This window comes from Echinops telfairi, unplaced genomic scaffold (assembly GCF_000313985.2).
Source record: "Echinops telfairi isolate 266 unplaced genomic scaffold, ASM31398v2 ScPeMD7_60;HRSCAF=208, whole genome shotgun sequence".
Taxonomy (NCBI): Eukaryota; Metazoa; Chordata; class Mammalia; order Afrosoricida; family Tenrecidae; genus Echinops; species Echinops telfairi.
The window spans coordinates 18,936,506-18,960,024 of record NW_022103958.1 but is presented as its reverse complement, the minus strand read 5'-3'; the positions used below and the strand labels follow the sequence as shown (position 1 = coordinate 18,960,024).

At 38.8% G+C, this 23,519-nt stretch overlaps 1 protein-coding gene across 1 annotated transcript in view; it reads left to right on the top strand.

The window, feature by feature from the left end:
• Nucleotides 1-5,429, top strand: part of QSER1 (glutamine and serine rich 1) — a 60,732-nt gene extending 55,303 nt beyond the window's left edge. The window contains 3 exon segments of the mRNA XM_045290940.1: nucleotides 2,161-2,313; nucleotides 3,528-3,623; nucleotides 4,765-5,429. Of these exon segments, the coding sequence (XP_045146875.1) occupies nucleotides 2,161-2,313; nucleotides 3,528-3,623; nucleotides 4,765-4,905 (390 nt within the window). The 3' untranslated portion in view covers nucleotides 4,906-5,429.
• Nucleotides 5,430-23,519: the final 18,090 nt, after the last annotated feature.

The window sequence follows — 23,519 nt, the reverse complement described above, 5'->3', positions numbered from 1 at the left end:
GGCACATAACGACACATCCCCAGCCAGGAGGAAGAACAACAGAAACCAGAGGGGAAGGGAGACAGCAGTGTGTGTGAGATTTGAAAATAATTAGCAATCTACATACTATTGGGACCATGAAGGTTGGGGGGTCGGGGGGGTTGGGGTTGGGTAGCTGATCCCAAGAGATCAATGGGTGGTAGTCATCTAGAAAAGAACGATGGAATATATGTACTAAATGTTGGATACAACTGATGTATGGTTTGTAACGAGTTGTGAGAGCCCCCAATAAAATGATTTTTTTTTTAATTACCAGTTTGGGCTATTTTTAAAATGTCAAGCCCATTCTCTAATAACATGTATTAAAATACCAGTGGGATTTAATAGATTCAGTAAAAATGTGAAATTTACATGATAGTTTTTTTATGAAAAATATAAAAAATTTATTTACAATTATTGGTTCTGGAAATTTTCATACAAATCCATTTGTATTTCAAATTACACTTTAAGTTAGAGTGATTTGACTATGAATAGATTAAAAAATACTCTTTTGTTCTTTAGAAATAGCTTAGTTGCCACTGTTTGTCATGATTGTGTGGATGATTTCCGTCAGATTCTTGAAGTCTGTGGAACTTCCGGTGCTCTGTTTTCTTCTAAAATGTGTGTGCTCTGGGTCATCGGAGGTATCTTGAGCTCAATGGAAAGATAATTTAAATTTTATTCTTTAACCCTAGAATTGTGTCCAGTTTTAGAATGCATTTCAGATTTTTACATTTCAGTTGTTATAGAGAGTATCTCTGGATCTAAAAATTGTCAAGCTTCATCATATTTTAGGTAGAATGAACCAGACAGAGTATGCGACAAAATATATGAGAGAAAAGTTAGTTAGAAGGTAATGGTAACTCACTGATCCAAACCCAAATTCACTGCTACAGCGTCAATTCTGATTCAAAGTGACCCTGTAGGACAGAATAGAATTGTCCTGTGGGTTTATAAGGCTCTGTCTTTACAGAAGTAGAAAGCCTCATCTGTCTTCTGCAGAGCACCAGATGAGTTTGAACCACTGGCCTTGCAGTTAGCAGCCACTTGAGTTAGCACAAACACTACACCACCAAGGATCCTTCCCTTCCTCTATAGGCAATGTCAAATATCCCATTGTTTCTAGCAAATGAAACTTGGTTCCCTTTTAAAAGTTTAGCTAAGACTGAAGTGTGTGATCTGGTGGGGTTTTTTGTTGTTACTATTTTTTAAGGGGCCTGTTCTTGAGATCACAGTACCAGGTGCCGAGAGTTGTGTGTGTCTGGTAAAAAGAGCAGCCTAGAAATTGTATATGAAGCAACTGAGCTTCTAAATGAAGACTTACCTTTTGAACCATAAATATAATGGAAGTACTTTGACCCTTTTAGTAATGTCACGGTAACAAATGTTACTGGGAATTCTATTTAATTTTATATATAATATAATTACTATAAAACAACACACATTTTATCTACAAGTATCCTTTAGTTATTGTTTTAAGTTCCACATATCAGGATGAAGCTTTTCACGGCAGGCAAGTAGGTACAAACACAAATAGGGGAATGGATTTTGAAGAATGGATTAGAGTTGGTTCTTGTCACCTGGCCAATTTGCATTATCGATAGTAACTTCTGTGTCATTGTGGTCAGAAATCTCAAGCTCTGACTTACCTTCAAAAAACCAGGAGAAATGTTGAAGCCAAAAAAGCATTCCAGCGCTTCTCATCCTTCTTTGTTGTCATCAGCACCCAGGATCAGATGACTTCCTTATATCAGCGGTGGCTTAGTTTCAGAGTGCTAACAGTGGTTTAAAGTGGCAGAGCTTTGAAGAACCTTAAATATGTCCATTTTCTCCTGGCTATAAAACCAGTCATTACTAACCAGAACTCTCAGCCTTGTTCAGGAGTCCCACAGTATGATACCCCAGCAGTACTCTCGTGTGTGTGTGTGTGTGTGTGTGTGTGTGTGTGTGTGTGTGTGTGTGTGTGTGTTTTATATGCATATATCTTAGATACAAGCCGTATACTCCACATGTCTATGTTAATATGCATGTATTTTGTTTTCATGTGTACACACATTTTGTTGTTAAAGAACTTTAAATAATCAGAAATTATTTCAATTAGTTTTCTTCTGATATTAAGTATTTTGTTTCATTCTTTTGAAGAATGCTTTGGAAAATTTTCCTGAACTGACAATAATTACTCGAGACTCTAAGGCAAAAAGTGGGGGATCTTCTATTTCTAAAATAAAAATGAATGGCAAAACTTATAATAAGAAAACTCTAAGGACTTCCAAAACGACCACTAAATCTGCACAAGTAAGTATAAATTAATAAATATAAATCAACATTTTCCCACTAATATAATCCCTATTTGAAACAGTCAATTAAGCACATATTTTATCTGTAGTTGAGTTTGAAGTCTTTTCCATTAGGAATGAGTAGCTCTGCACTGAGGAATAGGAACTCAGTCTTGTTTATTGTTTTTCTCCAGTGCCAAGTAATATCTGGCAAATAGTAAGTGCTCACAAATATTTTAATATAGACTAGTAAGCAAGAAATCATATTGGGGCTTTATTCCATTGGATATACATTCATAAATATAATAGATATTTATTCCATGTGTGCAAAATCATTAAAATTAGAATTAATTCATCTTTAAATATAAATTGTTACAAGCTTTTCAGGAAACATTTTTGGCAACTTAATTCCTTAGGGGAAAAAATGTATTCAGTGGAAACCGATTCTTCACAAGCACATAGAAGCTATATGGATTTGCCATTGGAGAAGTGTATGATCAATATAGTTAGAACCAGTGAGACCAAGTCAATAAAGAATGGCACAAGGTGGGGGCGAAGCTGCTACCAAGGGCTCAATAGAAAGTAATTGGCTAGAAAAGAATGAAGGCAACATATGTACAAACATGTCTGATTCAATTGATGTATGGATTGTGATTAGTTGTACAAGCCCCCAATAAAATTATCTTTAAAAAAAGAGTGGCACAATGTAATACTGTGTACTTTTTTAAAAGAAGAGATTGATTCATTAATCCTAAGAAAAACTTTGGTCTTGTGTGCAGTAGAGTATCAAACATACGTCTCAGTATCAGGAAACACAACAGTGAGAAATTGTTTTAAAATCCGTTCCTCATATAGGTTACATTCCAGGGAGGGAGGTACAGATGTATGTAATAAATAGAAAGATGGTCAAGTTGTGTTTTTTTTATTACATAATTCTGAACCCAGGGATTATAGGAATCACTGTTCTCTTTTGTCATAATGTGTAAAATTTTTGAATAGTGTATATTAAATTCTGAAAGAAGAATGAAGATATTAAAATGGAGTTTAAATTCTTGTTTTCTTTTGTTTGTTTGGAATTAAATACTTATTTTTAAATAGTCTCTTACCCATATTAATATAACCTAATAGCTACCCTAATAAGTCACTCTCAAGATTGTCATTGAGACGTTAGTGTAATATTTACCTAAACGATCCGATGCTGGACTACTTCTCTAACTTTTTCTCTTTTCATAGGAGTTTGCTGTAGATCCTGAGAAAATACAATTATATTCTTTGTATCATTCACTCCATCATTATAAATATCATGTTTATCTAATATGTAAGAATGAGGTAATCTCTTTATTCTTTCATTTATTTAAAAAAGAATCTTTCAAAACTTTAAGGAGACTCTAGCAATAGTGTTTTTTTAATATTTTTAAAGTGCATTTTACATATTCTCCTGTGAATAATGACTACAAGGTTTATTGTTCTGAATCTCATGTTTTGTGTTCAGATTAAGCTGTTAGTGGTTGCTTTACATCTACGATAAATGGATTTCTTGCTTTCTATTCTTTCATAATATATAAAAGTTGTACTTTAATTCGCTTCAATAAGTACCATAAATACTCGAGTATAAGCCAACCTGAATATCATCCGAGGCACCTAATTTTACCACAAAAACTGCATTAAAAATGTGCTGAAAAACTCGGTTTATACACGAGTATATGCGGTACTGATATTTTGCTGTTTTGTCCCATGTACTGTATATTTATGCACAGAATACATGTTACACATTTTGTCCATCGTATCCTCCTAATGCTTAAGAAAACACCTTTGGAGGAGAGGGTTCCGTTGGCATAACGAAAATGGATAAGCACCTGCATTGTTAACATCTAAACAAAGTGATTGTGGAGAAATGGGTCTCTGACCTTGACATAAAGAAATTAAATTTAAAATTTATAATAATTTTAGCTACCATAAATATTAATTGCTCAGAAATTATATATAATGTTTATACCTCCTTGGGATGGTATATAAAGATCATTTCTGTAGGTAGGTTAAATTTTCGTAGGTAGTGCTTACTAACTTACCTTAACAGCAAATCAATGTTTCGGTTTTAAAAATGAAGTTGGCCTGAAGCCTTATGGACACTGCTTGACAGTGGGATATGGGACAATGGGATATGTCGACATTTTTACAGTGCACTGAATGCAGACCATACTCCAAAGTTTGTTATTTAACTTGTAGCTTAAAAAAACAAACAAACTTGTAGCTGAATTGAAAGGTTATTGAGAAGTTTGGACCACTTCTCTAGTCTTTCCCGCTCCATTAGAGCCATGGAAGAAAGATTAGCCTTTGTCATGGAAGGGGTGGAAGCTTGTTTGTTTTAATGTATTACTTCCTGTTTCATTCACGATAAAGAATAAGCCCTTATAGATAATTTAAGTATAAAGTAATAAGTTAAACTAATGTTTGTTTGTTTTTCTTTTAGATTTCTTCTGTGCAGAAAAAAAATGAAGATTTAGGACAGGAAGAAATTGTCCAACTTTGTATGAAAAATGTAAAATGGGTGGAGGACCTTTTTGAAAAATTTGGAGAACTTTTGAATCATGTGCAGCAGAAATGTTCTTAATATTTCCACAAAATTGCATCACTTTCCCAGCACTGGCAATGGGGGTGGTCAGTGAGGTCCAGGGCCTCAGATAATCAAATGTCAAGCCGTGATCTGCAGGTGTGCCTGCTTCCTTCCACCAAGGAATTCACATCAGTGACCTCTGCTAAAGGACAGTGGTGCTGCCAGGAAAGTGGTCCTTTCCACCCAAGTCCCATGACAGTTTTATCCTAATGAATGATTTTTCTATTTTTTAAACCATTGGGTAATTGAGTTTTATTTTCAGAAATGTTATTTGACAAATGATGAAGCATGAATTAATTATAATTTTTCTGTATTGTTGGAGAGAGAACACTTAACTAGATTTCCCCCTCACCTTATTCTGGGCAAGTACCAGAATGAAGAAAAATAGCAGAAAGCATATATTTGCATTTATGTCTTGCCACACAATGGAAAGTATTGTACATTCTGTAAACAGATCTGGTAGGACGTGACATTCTGTATGAGAATATCACCAATTTAAAATATAAATTTTAGAAACAGCATTTTGCTTTATGGACTCCTTTTACTCTTAACATGTTCAGGAAACTGGATGTGGATTTGGTGCAATTCTATGACTGCTTTTTGTGTTGAATTATATTATGATGAAATAACACACACAAAAACAATGACATGCTATTTTCCCCTATCTCAAAGAAAAATATTTTCCTTTATACTGTTTTTTCCCTTTGGAAAAATTTTCAATTGTACATTTTATCTCACTCAATAGATGTATTTTTCATAAGGAAAATGTGGTTCTAATTATGTTGTATCTGTAATACACTTTATTATTTTTAGTAAATTGTAGTTTTATGTTGAATTTTTATTACCTTGAGGTAACCATTTTTGTCATACAGATTTGCTTCAGTGTTATCCATTCAGTACTAGAGTTAGTTTAGCTTTATAAATGAGGTGTGCTAGACACTGCATTAATTTTCTAATTCATGGAAATAAATTTATTACTGAACTAGCACTTGATTGGTTGACATAGAAATCTAACCGTGCCCTACATTTTGGAGAATGAAATGGATAACTAGACTATATGCAGTGTTAAACATAGCTTACCCAACTCGTAGAACTGCAAGTGGTGGAGCTTCTTTTGGTGCCTTTCCAGCCTGTGTCCACTCTGTCGTAGCTTCCTTTTGTTCAGTTACTATCAGTTTGAGTAATTTAGCTCAGACAGTGAATGTATTAGGTTCAACATGACCTCGTTTTTATTTGTTTGCCAACAGGATGCCTTATTTGTTTGTAAAGGGGTTTTTTACTAGTGTCATCTTAAACCGTCTCCTTTTTTGGGATTCTAAAGAAGTTGTTAATCATCATGCTTTTATTTTACCACCATTTAGTGCCTTATGTCTTATCAAGAAAGCAGTGTTACTGCTCAATGCCCAAATAAGACATGTTTATGTGGATATTGCTATTGTCTTGATTTTTGAATTAACAGCCAATTTCTCTTACTTAAAACCTCAGTAAATTAGTAGCTTGATTTGAAGGAGGGGGTGGAAATCATTGTAGCATTGAGTGAAAATTTAACATCTGCATCTGAGTTAAGCTTTAAGCTTGCATATTTATTTCTGGAGGTGATCTTGTTTAAAGCAATAATCCTTAATACTTGTACCTGGTATGAGGTAATAAAGTACTCAATAATGGAAGTTTCTCTCAAGAGTTAATTCTTCCATTTCTGAGAGATTTTTTTTAAAGCCTGCATGGGTAGCATATTTTGAAAACAGAAGTAGCCTATTAGATTCCTTTTACCCGATTCACATGAGAAGTGCAGAATATCAGCAGTGGGAACATCATCAAATTATTTTTGCTAAGTGGAGATGAGTAGGAAGCAGCCATATTTCTTTCTGATAGTATTGACTCTGGACAGAATTGTTTTCTTTCGCTTCCAAAGTACAGACTAGAAAACTACATCTTCTAATGTCATGTTATAAGTATACTGACCCTCGAGTTTGATTTCCTGAATCTTAATGGTTTATGTTTAAAAGCATCCTTGCCTTTTGGTAACTTGAAATGGATGTTTGAAATCACTTACCACACTTCTTTATGATAAGCTGCGTGGAAAACAAAGATTTGATTTTCCTGTACAAAATAATCCATTTCCTTTTGCACTGCAGTTGCCTTTAGACTGTTTGCAGTTGTGTTCTATTTTGTAAAACAAGTGTTTTCATAAAACCAGAAGCCAATTCTCTGATACTGCCTTGAGGGAGACCCTATGTTTAGTTACATTGTCTTCTCTCATTTGGTCTTTATTATTTAGGCCAAAACGTTGTTCTCAGTCCTTAGAGAAAAAGGGGAAAACCAAGACAACCAGACATGAGTCTTCTCATTGTGTAAGTTTCAATAAATACCTAGCTAGTTAGCATTTACATTTCTTGCCATAGTTTGAAATTTATGATATAGAAATACTTTAGGTTGTAGATAAAGTTAAAGAGGTAAAGCACATGTTGCCACAATCCAATAAACATTTTTAAGGAAGAAAGAATGTTCCTATCTTAAGAGATCTGAAAATAATTTAACGTAGCAAACTATTATGGTGGTATTCATTTCTAGATCAGATTAGGGGTTAAAGAAGGGCCGCCTGTCTTTCATTTTCTTTATACCCCAGTTCCCATGTATTTGAGCCTCTAATGAAGTCATGAGTCTACTGTACTGTCACACGGGAAATTGGCCAAGTGGAAAAATCTTACTTTAAAATGGTTTAGAAAGTTCCAAGATTACCTTTAAATCTTTAAATTTCTAAAATTAAAAATTATGTAGATGGACTTATGCATTTACAACTGTTTTGGAAGCTTTCCCAAGATTTTTTTAGTCTCATTTTTCTTTTAATTACCCATACACTTACTCCTCCTTATTAACTATATCATTGATTGACATTTCTCATTAGTGACCATAGTATCTACTTTTCATATTAACTGTGTCTGAGAGTAACGAACACTTGGGTGCTGGGTGAGAGAAATGCTTGTTGGGATGGTTTAGGTTTGCTGTAAACCTGACTAAGTATGGCAGTTATGTAATGCTCTGACATGCGATGGTCATCCTTCATTTTCACTTACAGCCGATTTTCATATACTGACCTGATCCTTGATCCCTAACTATGTTAATAAGTCATGAGTGGGTATATTTATTTTCTTTAAAGCAGCTATATTCCAATATATGACGAGATATACCAGTATAGAAGCAAGAATTTTGAAACTGCTTTCCCAAAAGTTGCTTCACATTACAAATTTTATTGTATTTGTAGAATACATTATTTGTTTTTAATTATATCCCTTTCTGTTTCTCAGAAATGCTTTTCAGATAGCAAAAAAATCTCCCAGAATAAGTGCTTCTGTGTCAACGGCACTTGACTCATAACGGCACAGACAAACAGCGTACACTATTGTGCGTTCTTTTACTTGTACAACTTCTATGGCACCTATGTATCACAAATGCATGTTTTCAAAAAATCACCTTTATAAGTGAAGCTAATGGAGGTTCAAGACACAAAGAAACCTTCTGCGTTTGTAGTCCAGAGTTTCAAGCGGTCCATAATGCAATGTATGGAAATGTGAATGACAATTTTGTATATTTGTTTATTACTAACTTGATCATTAAAGTGGAAACAATTTTTTAAAAAACAAAATAAAAATGTTTGAGTTTTTTAAGTATTAAAAAAACCCGAAGTATTAGCAAAAAAAAATCATCATGCACTCCCTCACACAAAGTTATTCAGAACAAGTGGTTGGTTGTTTCCTGAGATGGTTCTTTTAGTCACCATTTGATTAATTCGTCAGCCCTACCTGAAAATACATAAGAATTCCTGTTTCAAGATACCATTTTTTTTCCATCTGTAAAGAATTATAATCCCATTGCCAATGAGTCTATTTCAACTCACAGTCACTCTGTATTATAAAATTTAAAGTCATTAAATTATACTCTAATTTTTTTTTAATTTAAAAATAATTGCTAATGTCAAGGTAGCCTTTTTACTTTATTTTCTTAACTATTAACATAACTATGTATCTGTTGAATGCTTAAGCACTCAAATACTAACCAAAAAGTTGGGAGTTAAAACCCACCCATAGGCCTCTGAAGTTTACTACCATCTGCTTCCAAAATGTTATAGCCTTAAGAACCCTGTGTCCCAGTTTACATTTCTTGTTACTGATTTTATTAGTATTTTTAAGATATACTTTGAATCTCAGAGAAGCTCTCCAAACTCAATTACTTAACCTATTCCTCCTCCAGGAAAATGTGGAAATGGATACTTCTTTGTTTTTAAATAGTTTTAATAGAAAAATGATAAAACTACTCATATTTGCTTTTTTTTTTTTAAGCAACATAGAAAAATATACAGTAAAATAGAATCTGTGTCCTACTAACCCTTTTTTGACAACCCATAAAATTATGTTTCCCATTCCCTGCAATGTTTATAAGATGAGATATTGGAGATTGCCCCTTTTCTGTGTTGTGCCTTAAGTAAACTCCTTTATTTCAGACACGGCGGGTGCCAGGGCTTTCTGACTCAGGGACCCTGTGTACAACAGGACAGAACACTGCCCAGCCCATCCTCATGCCTCTTGCTATGTTTGAGCCCGTCATTGCAGCCACCGCATCAAAGCATCTCACTGAAGGTCTTCCTCTTTGTCACGAACCCTGGTCTTTCCTGATCATGTGTTTGCCATCATGTCTAAGAAGCATCCAGACTGTACTTTCTCAAGGCAGATTGATTTCTCCCTTGGCAGCCTTTGGTATGTTAAATATGCTTTGGCAACACTATAATTCAAAGGTATTCTGTCTCAGTCTTCCCTATTAACTCCAGCTTTCTTGTGCAAAATGGAAAGTATTGTACGTTATGTCCAGTGCAATATGATGTTTAATTCCGAACTGCTGCGTCCATGACCGTTAGTTGTGGGTACAAGTGTCATGGTGTTATTTGTTACATTGTGAACATTTCATGTTGAGGTGTAATCAATACTGAAAGCTACAGTCTCCATCAGTAAGTCCTCTTTGCTTGGCTGCTGAGCGTTTCTCTACTCTGAGACTGCATTTGTATATCCCTGCTTCTCAGATTGTTTGCTCAGCATACAGATCGAGTTAGGATGGTGAAGGGATACACCCCTGGCACGCATCTCTCCTCATGTATGTATACATTCCACATGGGCACAATAAAATATTCTGGAGTCCCGTTCGCAGTGCTACCCATAACTTGTTACGCTCCACACAGTAACAACTCTGGATTATTGAACCCTAGGTGTTACACTGGTTAGCGTGAATACTTTAGAGTCCACTGGTTTCAAATAAAAGGAAGATGATCTATTAAACCTTATCTATGTTGTGATGTTAATCAGGAGTCAAGAAATAGCTTTGCTAAAAACAACTTATGTTTGATAAGTCATTTGCATGATACTTACCAAGTTTTTCATCCAAAGTAAATAAAAATCTTAAATTAGCTTGGTTTAGAATAAGGCAACAACTAAAGTCACTGGTGAAACTGCAGAATGAAAAATAGAGAACATGCTGCCAAGTGATCTATCCACTGCCCTTCCCTCATCACACCCTTTCCATGGCTTTCTCTGCCTTTAATCAGTTAGAGGCCTATTTTCCACAAATACCTATGAGGGGGCTTCCCAAAGTTCATGGAAAAAGAAAATGGATTTTCCATTTCCATGAACTTTTTTGAAGGCCTTGTGTTAGTCTGGGTAGACAGAGAAACAAATCTATAGAAACTCATGTATAAAAGTTTTACATAAAGGGCAATTATACATTAAAGAAGCTTACCAGTCCAGTACAAGCCCCTAAGCCCAATATTAGCCCATATGTCAGATACCAATCTATAAAATCCTCTTCAGACTAATAAAAAACATGCAGTGATGCTGAATGCAGGACAATCACAGGCCAATGGGTAGAAAGTTTGGATCCAGTGGTGGCGTAAGCATCTCAGTGCTGCCAGGGGTCGCCACGTGGCTTCTCCAGGTCCCAGGGTACAGGGTCTATCAGCGTATTGCCATGTGTCTTATCAGTAGAGAGTCTCCAAGAGAGTGATCAAAGAGAGAGAAGTGTCTCCCACCCCCAAGGAGGAACTACAGAAGTTCCTAGAATTCTCAGAAGGTCATGCCCACACAGAGGTCTCATTGGTTATATCTTGATTGACAGGCCAGACTCCACCCTTTCACTCAGTCCTCTCAAATTGACACCAGATTATGTAACTACCACAGCCCTCATATATTCTTTTGCCTGCTGCTGAAGTATTTTTCCCTTCTTTATTTAGATCTCAGTTTATTATCATTTCTGTGCCCAATTAGGTTTTGATCCTTTGGACCAAGTGCCCTGGTCTCGCCCTGAGTAGCATTACCACACTCTTGTCTTATTAAAAGTGCCCTGCTGATATGTGCTTGCACCCTTGTATCCCCAGCACTTAGTCTGTACAGTCTCCTTAGATATTAATAACTGGATACATGATAGAAAAGTTACAGTTAATATTAAGATGAGAACAAATATTCATTGGATTTTGTAGTTATGGCATTAATGCCCTTTTTTTTCTTTTTTTTTTAACAAAAGCTACTCACTGCCATCAAGTTGATTACAACCCATATTGACCCTACTTGGGTTTCAGAAGCTGTAAATCTTTCCACATGCAGACAGACTCAACCTTCACCAGCAAAACATCTGTGATTTTGAACAGCTGACCTTGTGGTTAGCCCAACACTTGCCCAACAGCACCACCAGCACTGCCGCAGACTGACCAGGGCTCCGTGACGACCTCCGCGAGCAGTAGCAATTGCACACGGAAGAAAATGCCTGACAAGATGTTGTGTAATATCAAAAATGGCTGAGACTCTGAAAACGTGAAATGTGACCGTCAGGATTTACACTCATGTGCAGAGATGGGACTGACAGGATGTCTTCTGGGCTTGAGACTCTCCAGACAGTAATAGGAAGAAAGCTCTAGCAAACATAAGCATTTCTACTCACGGCGCTCATCCCGGAGGAGTGTCAGAGAAGTCGTGTCCCGGAGTCCAGGGAGTGCAAGCTGCGTCACAGAGACGGAGTGGGCTTTTTTTTTTTTTTTTCTTTTGCAATAAGGAACCATTCCAATTTTGACTCATAAAATTAATCAAAATTGCAAAGGCAGAGAACAGAACCACCCATCAATCACAAAACATTCCAGACGCCTCTTGAGAGAAGTTCTCAAGAAACACGCACCCCACTAAGAAGCTGCGCGGAAGTATATAACGTCCGCTCTCTGTTCCTCCGCAAGGACGATGAGGTCCAGGTGGTTCGAGGACACCACAGAGGCCAGCAAATCGGCAAGGTGGTCCAGGTGTACAGAAAGTACCATCTGCATCGAGTGGGCTCAGCGTGGGAAAGCCAATGGTACACCTGTCTGTGAGGGCATCCACCCGAGCAAGGTGGTCATCACCAGGCTGAAGTTGGATAAAGACTGGAGGGGAAAAAGATAACCTCTAGAACGCGAAGCCAAATCTCCATAGGCAGGGAAAGAGAAGGCAAGTGCCAGAAGAGCTTACTGAGAAAACGCAGGCGTGACCACAGCCTGCTGTGGAACCACAGGTGGGCGGACTATACTTCTGTCGTGGGGACGACGCGATCTTCTGCGCACCCGCGAGGGAGCACTGCACGAAGGGGTGGAACTTCATGGCAACTGTCTGGTGCCGGGCGGTCTCAGACCCGAGAGACTTAGCGGCAGGATAAAGAATTTCAGGGGGTTTGCCTCAGCTCTGCCAATCAATAGTTCTTTCCTGAGGCATGCCATGTGGATACTAATCAGAATGTCTGAAGTGGGGGAGGAAACAAGGTCTTTTCAGCTCCTAATGTTATCTGCTGCTAGTTGCAGAGACTAGAAGTTGGGGAGAGAGACGAAGTGGTTGTGTGTAGCAGGACCAAACTAGAGGCATAGCCGAATATTGTGCACGGATAGAAAGATCAGGCTCTATTATTTACTATCGTTCCCCCCCCCCACCAAAAATCATTAAGCAACTATGGGATATGCACATACTGACTGTAGCAGCACTTAATCTGCCAGATTAATTAGAAACAGGGCATTAACAGTCCATTGGGAACTACTAAGTACTGTATCCACGTAGTCTTCATCTTTATAGCTCCATCAGCATGAAATATTTTACACAACAGGCAGGTAATAAGTATACGCTGGATAGGCAGGGAATGTGTGAACAATATCTGCATGAATTTGGTTTCAATTTGAAGTGTGTTTGAGCTAGCCTCCAAGTAGTTCAAAGTGCTCTGATGTCAACTCTAGAAATGCCAGGAACCCGTTCTCTGCTGTCCCTTCCTGTCGCTGAAAGAGAAGATCTGTGTCCTACCCGCCACATGCAGGTCACTCTTCATCCTCCTCAGTCTGTTTGCTTCTCAACAGACCAGAGTCCGTTCTCGTAATTCTTAGGTTTCATTTCCTTTTAATCCATGAAGTAGATAGGCTCTCGTCAGAGAGTAGGTATCTTTCAGCAGCAAAGCAAGAAAAAACACTAGCAACCATCTAACAAAAGGAACCCGGCTTCAGGATGATTTTTTTTAATTACCCTTGTTTACACAGGCTCTTTACAAATGGTTTAAAGATCACTAATGGGCCAATCAGTAGAAAGTCCTTTCAATGCCAGTTTCTCATGGAGTCTATTATTAGATAATGTTATTTGACTTAAGTATGTCAGGAAGTGTTCGGGTTTTTCACAGCTGAAGCTAATGTGAGTACATTAACATTATCACAGGACTTGGCAAACAATTCCCTATCAAAGGGATTAAGTATTAAAGCACCATTCATAAACCATTGGAAAGGAAAAAAAAAATGCCTTTAAGGATGTCCCTACTGCACATGAACATCCAAAAGGAAAGATGGAAACGGCCATCACGGAGCGCTTTAACAGCCCCCTTGAGGTGTTGACTACCGCATAGAAAAGTTCAGAGCTGGCCTTGAAAATCATTCCTACTTAGCTTAAAACCATCGCCAGTGAATCCAGAAGCAGTAACAGTTTATATGCATCCCTTTTTTCTGGCCTCTGGGCTTTTGGAGGTTCCCAGTAAAACTCCAGTAGCATTGTTATTCCCGACCAGACCATCCATGTATATTGACCGCGTCGGCAGAATTGCCCCACGTGGATTTCTGGCGGTCATCCTCACAGAAGCAGATCACCAAGCCCTTGATTCCACGGAGCCACTGGGTAGGTTTGAACTGCCAGAGTCATATCTTTGAACTTTGCAAAGGGGAAAATATCCTGTTACTTTGAAGAAACTTACCCGCTTCCAGCCTTGCTTTCCTCCGGTCCATATTCTAACAGCAGTCAGAGTGATTTGAAAACACCGCTCTGCTGATGTGATTTCCCCATTGGAAATCCATCAATGGCTGACCGCCACTCTTGGAATGAAGGTGTACAATTCAATGGTGACTTACTTTCACCATCATGGAGTCACTGGGACCAGATATATACTCTTCTGCCTTAAGAAGGGAGGGAAATTTATATTTAAATGGATTTCAAACATTGAACAATCATCAAAGGGAAATCGATGAAATGAGCCTTACAGTTGCCCCAACTCACTGCTTGGGGAAAAGGCCTTGTGTTGCTGTGGATTCGGCATGAATCTGCTAACTGCGAGTCTACCGGGAAGATGAAGCTGTCTGCTCCCATGAAGACGGACTATCTTGAAACCCTACACAGACACGGTTGCTAGGAATCAGAACCAATGCAATGGCAGTGGGTTTGGTTTTGTTTGTCTTGCCTGGAGACTTTCCAGGTCACAATACAGTAATCGTGATCTAACTAGAGCTCGTAGAACTTGGGTACATTTAGGCAACCAGAATGCACAGGGTGGAGTATCTCAGAGGGACCCCACTGCACAGAAGGAGACTTCCAGAGATCTGCAAAGGGTTTCCCTTGATGCTCCAACTAAGGACTGGCCAGCATGTGTGTGTGATGACACTTCCAGGCCAGGCGAGGGGCCACCAGAAAGAATCAAGTGGAACAACCACTGAGCTCATACAGGGACTAGCAGAGTTCATGTTCCCACCAGCCAGATTGGAAAGACTTCCTAATACACTTGGGATCAAATAGGGACCTCAGAAGGTATTGCCTTGGAAACCCACTGCCACTGAGTAGAGTCCCTCTCACAGCAACCCTATCTAGATAGGGTTTCCGAGACTAAGTCTGTACAGCAACATACAGCCCTGTGGGTTTCAACCACCAGCCTTACAGCCCCAAGGGCTGCCAGGGCTCCATATTGCCTGGCTGGTGTGTCCATCCATGTAGGAAAGAGACTAGTAAAGAGAAAAAAAGAAGGGAAGGGGGAAAAGAGAAGCAGAATAGGAAAGCAGAGAAAGAAAAGAAAAAAAAAAAGGACCCCACTGCCACTGCATTGGTTCTGACTCCTAAGAATAGAACTCCCTAGGGTTTTCCAAGCTGTCAATCTTCATGCAGACAGGAAGTCTCAGGGCTTTTCCGGTGGAGCAGTTGGTAGGTTCAAACCTCTGACCCTGCAATCAGCAGTCTAACTCGTAACCCACTGCCCCCGACACCACCAGGCCTCCTTCAAACACGCACTTTTTGTCACGGAGGAGCTGGAGGGGAGGGGGGAGGGGGGAGAGACCCCCGCTTCTAGATGGGGTTACTGTGAGCCTAGATGTTTAGAGTCAGGACACCTGATCCAGCAGTAAGTTCATGCTGGCTCGCATAGGGGCTAAAGTCAACCTAGGCTAAAGATTGCTCTGAGCCCATGTTGTCCCCTAACTGGAGCATACTGCAACAGGACAATAATGGGGGCACAGGGCGGGGAGATAATGTGGCCTCAATCCCCTGCAGCAGGACAAACCAAGAAGGCGGCATAACAGATCAGCAATTGAAGCAAAGCCAATCCACAAAGTCCATAAAGAGGCCCCAAAATAGACTTCAGGTAAGGAGGGGCAGCCCCTGGAACTCCCCAAAACCAGGGGGAGAGACTCATAAAGGCCAGCAGACAGACCTGGAATTATGTATGGCTTTTTTCTTTTTTCTCTCCTTTTTTAATTTTTTGTTTTCTTATTGTTTGGGCGAGGACATTGCTGTCTTGCCTACTTATAAAAGACAGACATGGGAAGCAAGCTGGGGGAGAAAGCAACAGGGCCAACAACCCCGGGGGTCTTGGGGGGAGTTAGGGGGGGGTAGGGGGAAGAGGGTGGTGAACAAACAATGCCATAGACAGGGGAACAACTAGGGAATTAAAACCAACATCTAGGAGGTTGTAGAGCTCTTGTGGGTATTAGAGCAACACCAATCTAGCTGAGAGGAAGTACTATGAAGTGGAACTTGATGGTGGGGCAGGAGGAGGCAAAAGAAAACAGAGGAAGGCTCTAGGAAGCAAAGCTGTAGATAGAGGTATTAACAGAGGTGTGTACTTATGTAAATATATTAATCCATAAAAACAGAGGTATTGGCCTATTTACATATATTTATAAAGCAATACACTAACACTGTGGACAGGCCTTGGGCCTCAGCTCAGACCCTCCCTCAATACAAGAACACTTGTGCTAACAAAATAGCATTTGTGATGCTCAACCCATCCCCACCCTGACACGATCACTGAAGACAAATTGGGTGCATAAGCAGATGTGGTGAAGACAGAGAATGGTGCCTGGCTATTAAAAGATAAGCATCTGGGGTCTTAAAGGCTTGAAGTTAAACAAGTGGCCATCCAACAGTGAAGCAACAAGCCCACATGGAAGAAGCACACCAGCCAGTGCTATCATGAGGTATCATCAGGACCGGGTAACAATTTCATAACAAACAAACAAAACTGGACTGGTGAAAATGTGGGGGTGGGGTGGGCGGCGTGTTTCAGAGCGGAAACCCAAAGCCCATCTGTAGAAAATGGAACATTCAATCCACAGAGGGGTCACAGGGAAGGTATGAGTCAATCAGGGTGCAGTAAAGCATGGATGGATCACGCAATATAACTCTGGTTCCTTGAGGCTTCCTCACCCCACCCCACCCACTATCATGACCCCAGTGCTGCTTCCTACTCTGGACTGGATGGGAGCATGTACATAGGTGTAGGCAAGAGATAAAGCTCACGACACACGGAACCCAGAACAGGAACGGGAATAGCGACACCACAAGGGCAGGGGAAGCGGGGGAGAGGAGGAGAGGAAGGGGGTACGATAGCAATGAATGGCAATGAATGGCACATAACCACACACACACCCGCCTGGGAGAAGAACAACAAAAACCAGAAGGGAAGGGAGACAGCAGTCAATGTGAGTTATGAAAAAAAGAGCTGATTCCAAGGGCTCAATAGAAAGTAAATGTCTAGAAAAGAATGATGGCACTATATGTACTAATGTGTCGGATATGATCAATGTATGGATTGTAACAAGAGCTGTAAGAGTCCCCAATAAAATGATTTTTAAAAAGGAAGAAAGAAAATGTTTTGGAAATGATGATGGCAACATATATACAAATGTGCTTGAAACAATTGATATATGGATTGCTATAAGAGCTGTAAGAGACCCCAATAAAATGATTTATAAAAATAAATTAAAAAAATTTTTTTTAAAGAAGACTGCTCTGAGCCCATCTAACAAAGCTTGAAAGGAAGCCTGGGTAAAGATGAAGGTATTTTCAGGTAAAAGAGGCCCTGGCGGCAGAGTGATTGAGTGCTCAGCTGCTCACTGAAAGATCAACACTTGGACCTGCCGGCTGCTCTGTGAGAGGACGATGTGAGTCTGGCTCTGTACGATCTCCATCCATGGAAACCCCATGGGGCAGCTCTACTCTCTCCTATAGGGTCCCAATGAGTAAGAATTGACTTGGTAGTTGCTGTTTGCTTTGTTTTAACTTTGTCCCAAAGCATATATAAAGGAATACAAAAATTCCAACACCCAACTATGACATTCAAACTGGCATCAAGGTTAAAAATTAGCAGGCATTATGCAAAGAAGCAAAACAACTCATAAGGGCAGAAAAAGCAATCAATAGAAACATCCAGAAATGACACAAATGACAAAATTAATGGATAAGTAAAATAAAATAACTTCCATATGTAGAAGAAGGAAGCATAAAACATAGTGATAACATGGAAGTTATGATAAAAAGAAGTCAACCAAACTCAGGGAGATTAAACCTATAAACTCTTGTCTCTGTCAGACCAGTAAGTCTGGTATTTTTTGTGGATTTTATTATTTGTTCTACATTTTTCTCCAGCTCTGTCTGAGACCCTCTGGGTTGTGATCCCACTAAGAGCTGTAGTAGAGGTGGCTAGGCACCATCTAATTATTCTCGGGTCAGGGTTAGGGTCATGTAGGCTGTGGTTCGTTAGTATTACTCCCTGCGGTCTTTGGTTTTCTTCACTCTCTTTTGCTCCAGACTGGAAGAAACCAAAGGTTGGATCTTAGCTGTCCAGTCACAAGTTTGTAAGACCCGAGATGCTCCTCACCGAAGTAGGATACAGAATGCTCTCTTTCTAAATGATGGTGTAACAAATGACGTAGATGCCAACTGGTACAACATCGTTGTATTGTCTATGGCCCTTTGCCTTTGAGCCTGGGAACTTCATCCAGTGAGTACTTGGTTACATCTGAGAAATTTCCATGATTGTGCACCTTGTGTGCTCTATTGTCTATGTTAATATATATGCAACACCTACAATTATGTATGTAGAAATGCCCACCACATGGGTGTGCAACCTTCACACACCTCTTTAATATACCTATCTACCTATGTATTCACTCATAAATTATTGTTTGTTGAAGCTATTGTTAGAACAGTCTCTGTTATAGTAATTACCGTTGTTGCCCTTTATTTTTGAAGTCCTCTCAGCGCCCTCCTTGGCCTTGGTCATGTTGTGCTAACTCTTCTCATATTGTGTATTACCTGTTCCCTTCATCGTTGATCCCTTATCAACATGTGCTTTCTATCTGGTTAGTAATTTCCTCTCCCTCATCTTCCCATACCTAGCAATCAACAAAGGGGGAAAATCTATCTGTATGTAAACCTTTTCTTTTGCTTTTTAAATATTAGTCATTTCATACATTTGTCTTATTATAACTGACTTAATTCACTCACCATAATATCTTCCCAATTCATACTTGTTGTGAGATATTTTGCAGCAGCAGCAGCAATTTATCATTTAATAGCATTCCACTGTGGTGCATATAAGAGTTTATCTAGTCATCCATTTTTTTGCTGCTGGGAATAATACTGCAATAACCATATATTATTTTACATTTCAATCAGTAATACTATCTCCCCACAATTTCTCCAATACTTGTTATTTTCTGTTTGTTGACTTGTTTTTAGTTGCATTATTGTTGGGGTGAGATGGTATCTCGTTGCTGTTTGGATTTGAATCTCTGTAATACTAACGATTGCAAGCATTTTTTCATGTGTTTAGTAGTTGACTGAATGTCTTCTGTAGTGAACTGTTTGCCCATATCTCTTTGCCTATGCTTTAGTTGGATTGTTGGATTTTTATTTTTGAAGTGTTGACTTTTTCTATAAATTGTACAGATTAGACCCTTGTTGGCTATAGCATAGTCAAAAGCTACTCCCCATCCCGCGTGTAGGTGTTTTCTTCACTTTTGGGGAGGTTTTTGTTGAGCAGTTAGTTTTTCAGAGGCTCCATTTCCGGAGCTCATCTTCGGATGTCTGTGCACTCTCCCCATGTATTACCACCCCTAGTGTTGACCCTCGTTCTCCTTCCATCTTCTTTAGCTTGAGGTTTTAGACTTAGATCTTTGAATAATTTTGAGGTCGTTTTTAGGTATTTGGACATAGTGTGAAGTCTAGACCCTGCTTCATTTTCCTATAGATCCGGGGGTTTTGTTTGTTTGTTTTTAGGCTTAAGGGAAGTTTATTAGTTTGTTTTTAACTTTTTATTGTAAAGTAGGTGGGGGGGTTATATATCAGATAATCATTTTTGTATGGCTACAACTTAAGAACCTTTCCAATACCTTGCCCTGTCCTCAGCCTTTCCCTCACTTCCCATTTGTTGGATATTATCTTCCAGTTTTGCCAGCACCATTTGTTAGCGATTGTCTCTTGTACATTGATGCCCCTTTGTCCTTTGTCAAAGATCAGTTTTACATCGTGGATATGTTTATGCCTCGGTTCTCAATGCTGTTCCATTGGTCTCTGTGTCTGGTGTTGTCTAAGGACCTGGGTTTTATGATTACCATGGCAGTCATCACATCCTGGTACTCAGACAACATCACACACAGACCAATGAGAGACGGGCAACGTGAGCTGTCCATTTTGTTCATCTTCAATACTGCTTACTTAATTGGGGCTTCTATCTTTCCATATAAAGTTGACTAGCTTTTTTCATCTCATTAAAAATGCTGCTAGAATTTGGATTGGGATTGCATTATTATATCTGTAGACCTCTTTGGGTCATACTGGCAGTTTTCCAACATTAAGTCTTCTTGTCTATGAACATGGTATGTTTTGTTTTTGCAGGCTTTTAGTTTTTGCAATAGTATTTCATAAATTTCTTTGTACAAGATTTTTACATTCCTAGTCAGATTTTTCCTTAAGAATTTTTTCTTTCCTTTTTTGGGGGGGCGGGGCAGGGGCAAAGGGGCAGCTATGGTGATTGGTAAAGAGCCTGGTGGTTCTAGGGGTTTGGCATTGGGCTGCTAATTGCAAAGTCTAATTGAAAACCACCAGCCATTCCCATGGGAAAATCACGAGATTATCTGCTCCTGTGAAGATTTACACTCTGAGAAACCCTCTATAGCAGGGGTCCTCAAACTTTTTAAACAAGGGGCCAGTTCACTCTCCCTCAGACCCGTTGGAGGGCTGGACTATAGTTTTTAAAAAAAAACTATGAACAAATTCCTATGCACACCGCACATATCTTATTTTGAAGTAAAAAAACAAACAGGGCAAAAACACCCAGCGGGCCGGATAAATGTCCTAGTCGGGCCGCATGTGGCCTGTGGGCCGTAGTTCGAGGACGCCTGCTCTATAATATTGCTATGGATTGGAATTGACTTGATGGCAATACGTTTAGATTTTTGCTTATTGTAAATGGCATTGATTTTCTGATATCCTTTTCAAAGTTCTCTTCATTGGTGTAAAGGGATTTAAGTATGTGGTTCTTGTATCATACTATTTTGCTGAATCTTTCTTTAGGACCAGTTTTCCTATGGAATCTTTGGGGTTTTTCTATGATTTGTCTCATGTCCACTGTAAATAGAGATAGGTTTACTTCTCCCTTATCAATTTGAATGTTATTTATTTCCTTTTCTTGCTTATTGCTCCACCTAGGACTTCCAGTACAGTGTTCAATACGTGTTGACAAAGGCCATCTTTCCTGTTTTCAATCTCTCTGTTGATAAAAATGTTGGCTTTTGGCTTGTATGAACATCTTTTGATGAAGAATTTTCCTTCTACTCTTATTTTGCTGAAATTTATTATCAGGATGTGTGTTGAACTTCATCAAATGCCCTTTCTGCATTGACTGAGATGATCAAGTGATTTGTTTTATTAAGGTGGTAAACTACATTTGATTTTCTAATATTGAACCACCCTTGCACACCTGGTATGAATCCCATTTAGACATAATGTATTATTTTTTATATGCTATTGAATTCTATTGGCTAGAATTTTGTTGAGAATTTTTGAGTATATATATTTATTTTTTGTGATGTATTTGCCTGGTTTTGGTATCAGGTTTATGCCTGCTTCATAATTATAAAGTTTGGACTTTTTCTTCATTGTCTATTGTCTGAAATTAGTGTGACTTCTTCTCTGAGTGTTTGGTAGAAATCTCCAGTGGGAGATTTTAAAAAATTACTGGGAGTTACTTCTTACTATATCTTCCATCCTTCTTTTGTCATGAGTCTGTTCAGTTTTTCCACCACAGTCTGTTAGTTTCGTTAGTTTGTTTCTAGAAATTTGCTCATTTCCTCTAGGTTTACAAGTTCATTGGGATACGTTTTCATAGCATTCTCTTATGTTCCTTTCGGTTCTGCTGTAATGCCACCCACCTGATTTCTTATTTGAGCTATTTACGTCTTTTCCTGATTTTCTTTGGACAGTTTGGCAGGTGATTTTTCACTTTTTTTTTTAACCCTTTCAAAGAACCAATTCCTAGTCTTGTTGATTCCATCTGTAAATTTTATGTTCTCTATTTCATTTGTATTTTGCCTAATCTTTTATTATTTCTTTTATTCTGATGACTCTGGGCTTCTTTTTGCTTTTCTCTATTTTTGCTAGTTATTGACTTGGGTCTTTCAAAAAATTTGTAGTGTGTACATTAATTTTTATAAATTGATCTCTGAGTATTGCTTTTGCTGTGTTCCAGAGGTTTGGGTCTGTTTTGATACTGCACTGGGCCCCGGGCTTCCTGAAATTTGCTCCTCTGTTGTTTCACTCTTGCAGGTCTTTCAGAATTCGTGATGAACTGACAGACCTTGCTGCTTCCCTTTAGAAGGTAAATTAACTCATCCCCATGTGAAGAGCTCAGACTAAAAATAAAACCACTGCCATGAGTCCATTCTGACTCACAGCCGTCCTATAGGACAAGACATAGAACTGACCCTCTGTGTTTCGGAGACTGTAACTCTTTTTGGGAGAAGACAGCCTCATCTTTCTCCATGGATCACTGATGGTACGGAACTGATGCCTTGGTGGTTAGCAGGACTTGCTAAACAATACCGAGAGCTGGAGTGCAGACACACCTGGCTAGGCAAAGAAAATAATCTGAGCATCAGAGAGGCCAGACTGCTCCAGAAGACCCCTCTCTATCTAGAAAATTGAGGAAGCTGATTTTTATGGACAAGACCTGCTTGGTCTTCCTGGGATGCTCACTCACTACCATGAGGGCATTCCAACTCACAGGACTCCATAGGCTCCTGTGCGTTTCTGAGAGTGTAACTTTTTATGGGAGCAGAAAATCTCATCTTTTGAACTGGTTTTGACTGCTGACCTTGAGCTTAGCAGCCCAATGCAAAACCCACTATGCTACCTTGGTGCTATTATTCAATAAATACTCTTGATCTTCCTTCTGCTCATCGCATGCATTGGTTCTCTTGCAACAGACTGCCCAAAGCACCCATGTTGCATGAACATTGTGTTCTCATCCTTATTTGGCTGCAGGAATTTAAAATGTTCATCTTCGATTTATTCTATACGCCATTGATTTTTAAGCAAGGTGTTATTCTTGCTCTTCCTTTTGATTTCTACTTTTATGGCCCTGTAATCAGAGAAAATGCTTTGTGTGGTTTTGATTTTATTAAGGCTTACTTTGTGGCTTAAAATGTGGTCTATTCTGGAGAATGACTTTTTATGTGTTGGAGAAGAATTTAAGCATTGCAACTCTTGGGTGAACTGCTCGGCATGTGTCTATGAAATTGAGTTGGATGATTATGGTATTGACATATTCTATATCTTTGTTGAGTTTCTTGCTAGCTGTCTGTCCTTCACCAAAAAAGATATGTTGAAGCTTCTTACTATAATTGTGAAACTTTATCTTTTAAATTTTTTAGTTATTTTCATGTATTTTGGAGCGCTGTCATTGGATGCATGTGTATTTTTTATGGTATGTCTTCTTGGTCGATTGATCCTTTAAACATTATATAATGTCCATATCTATTTTTTTTAAATCAT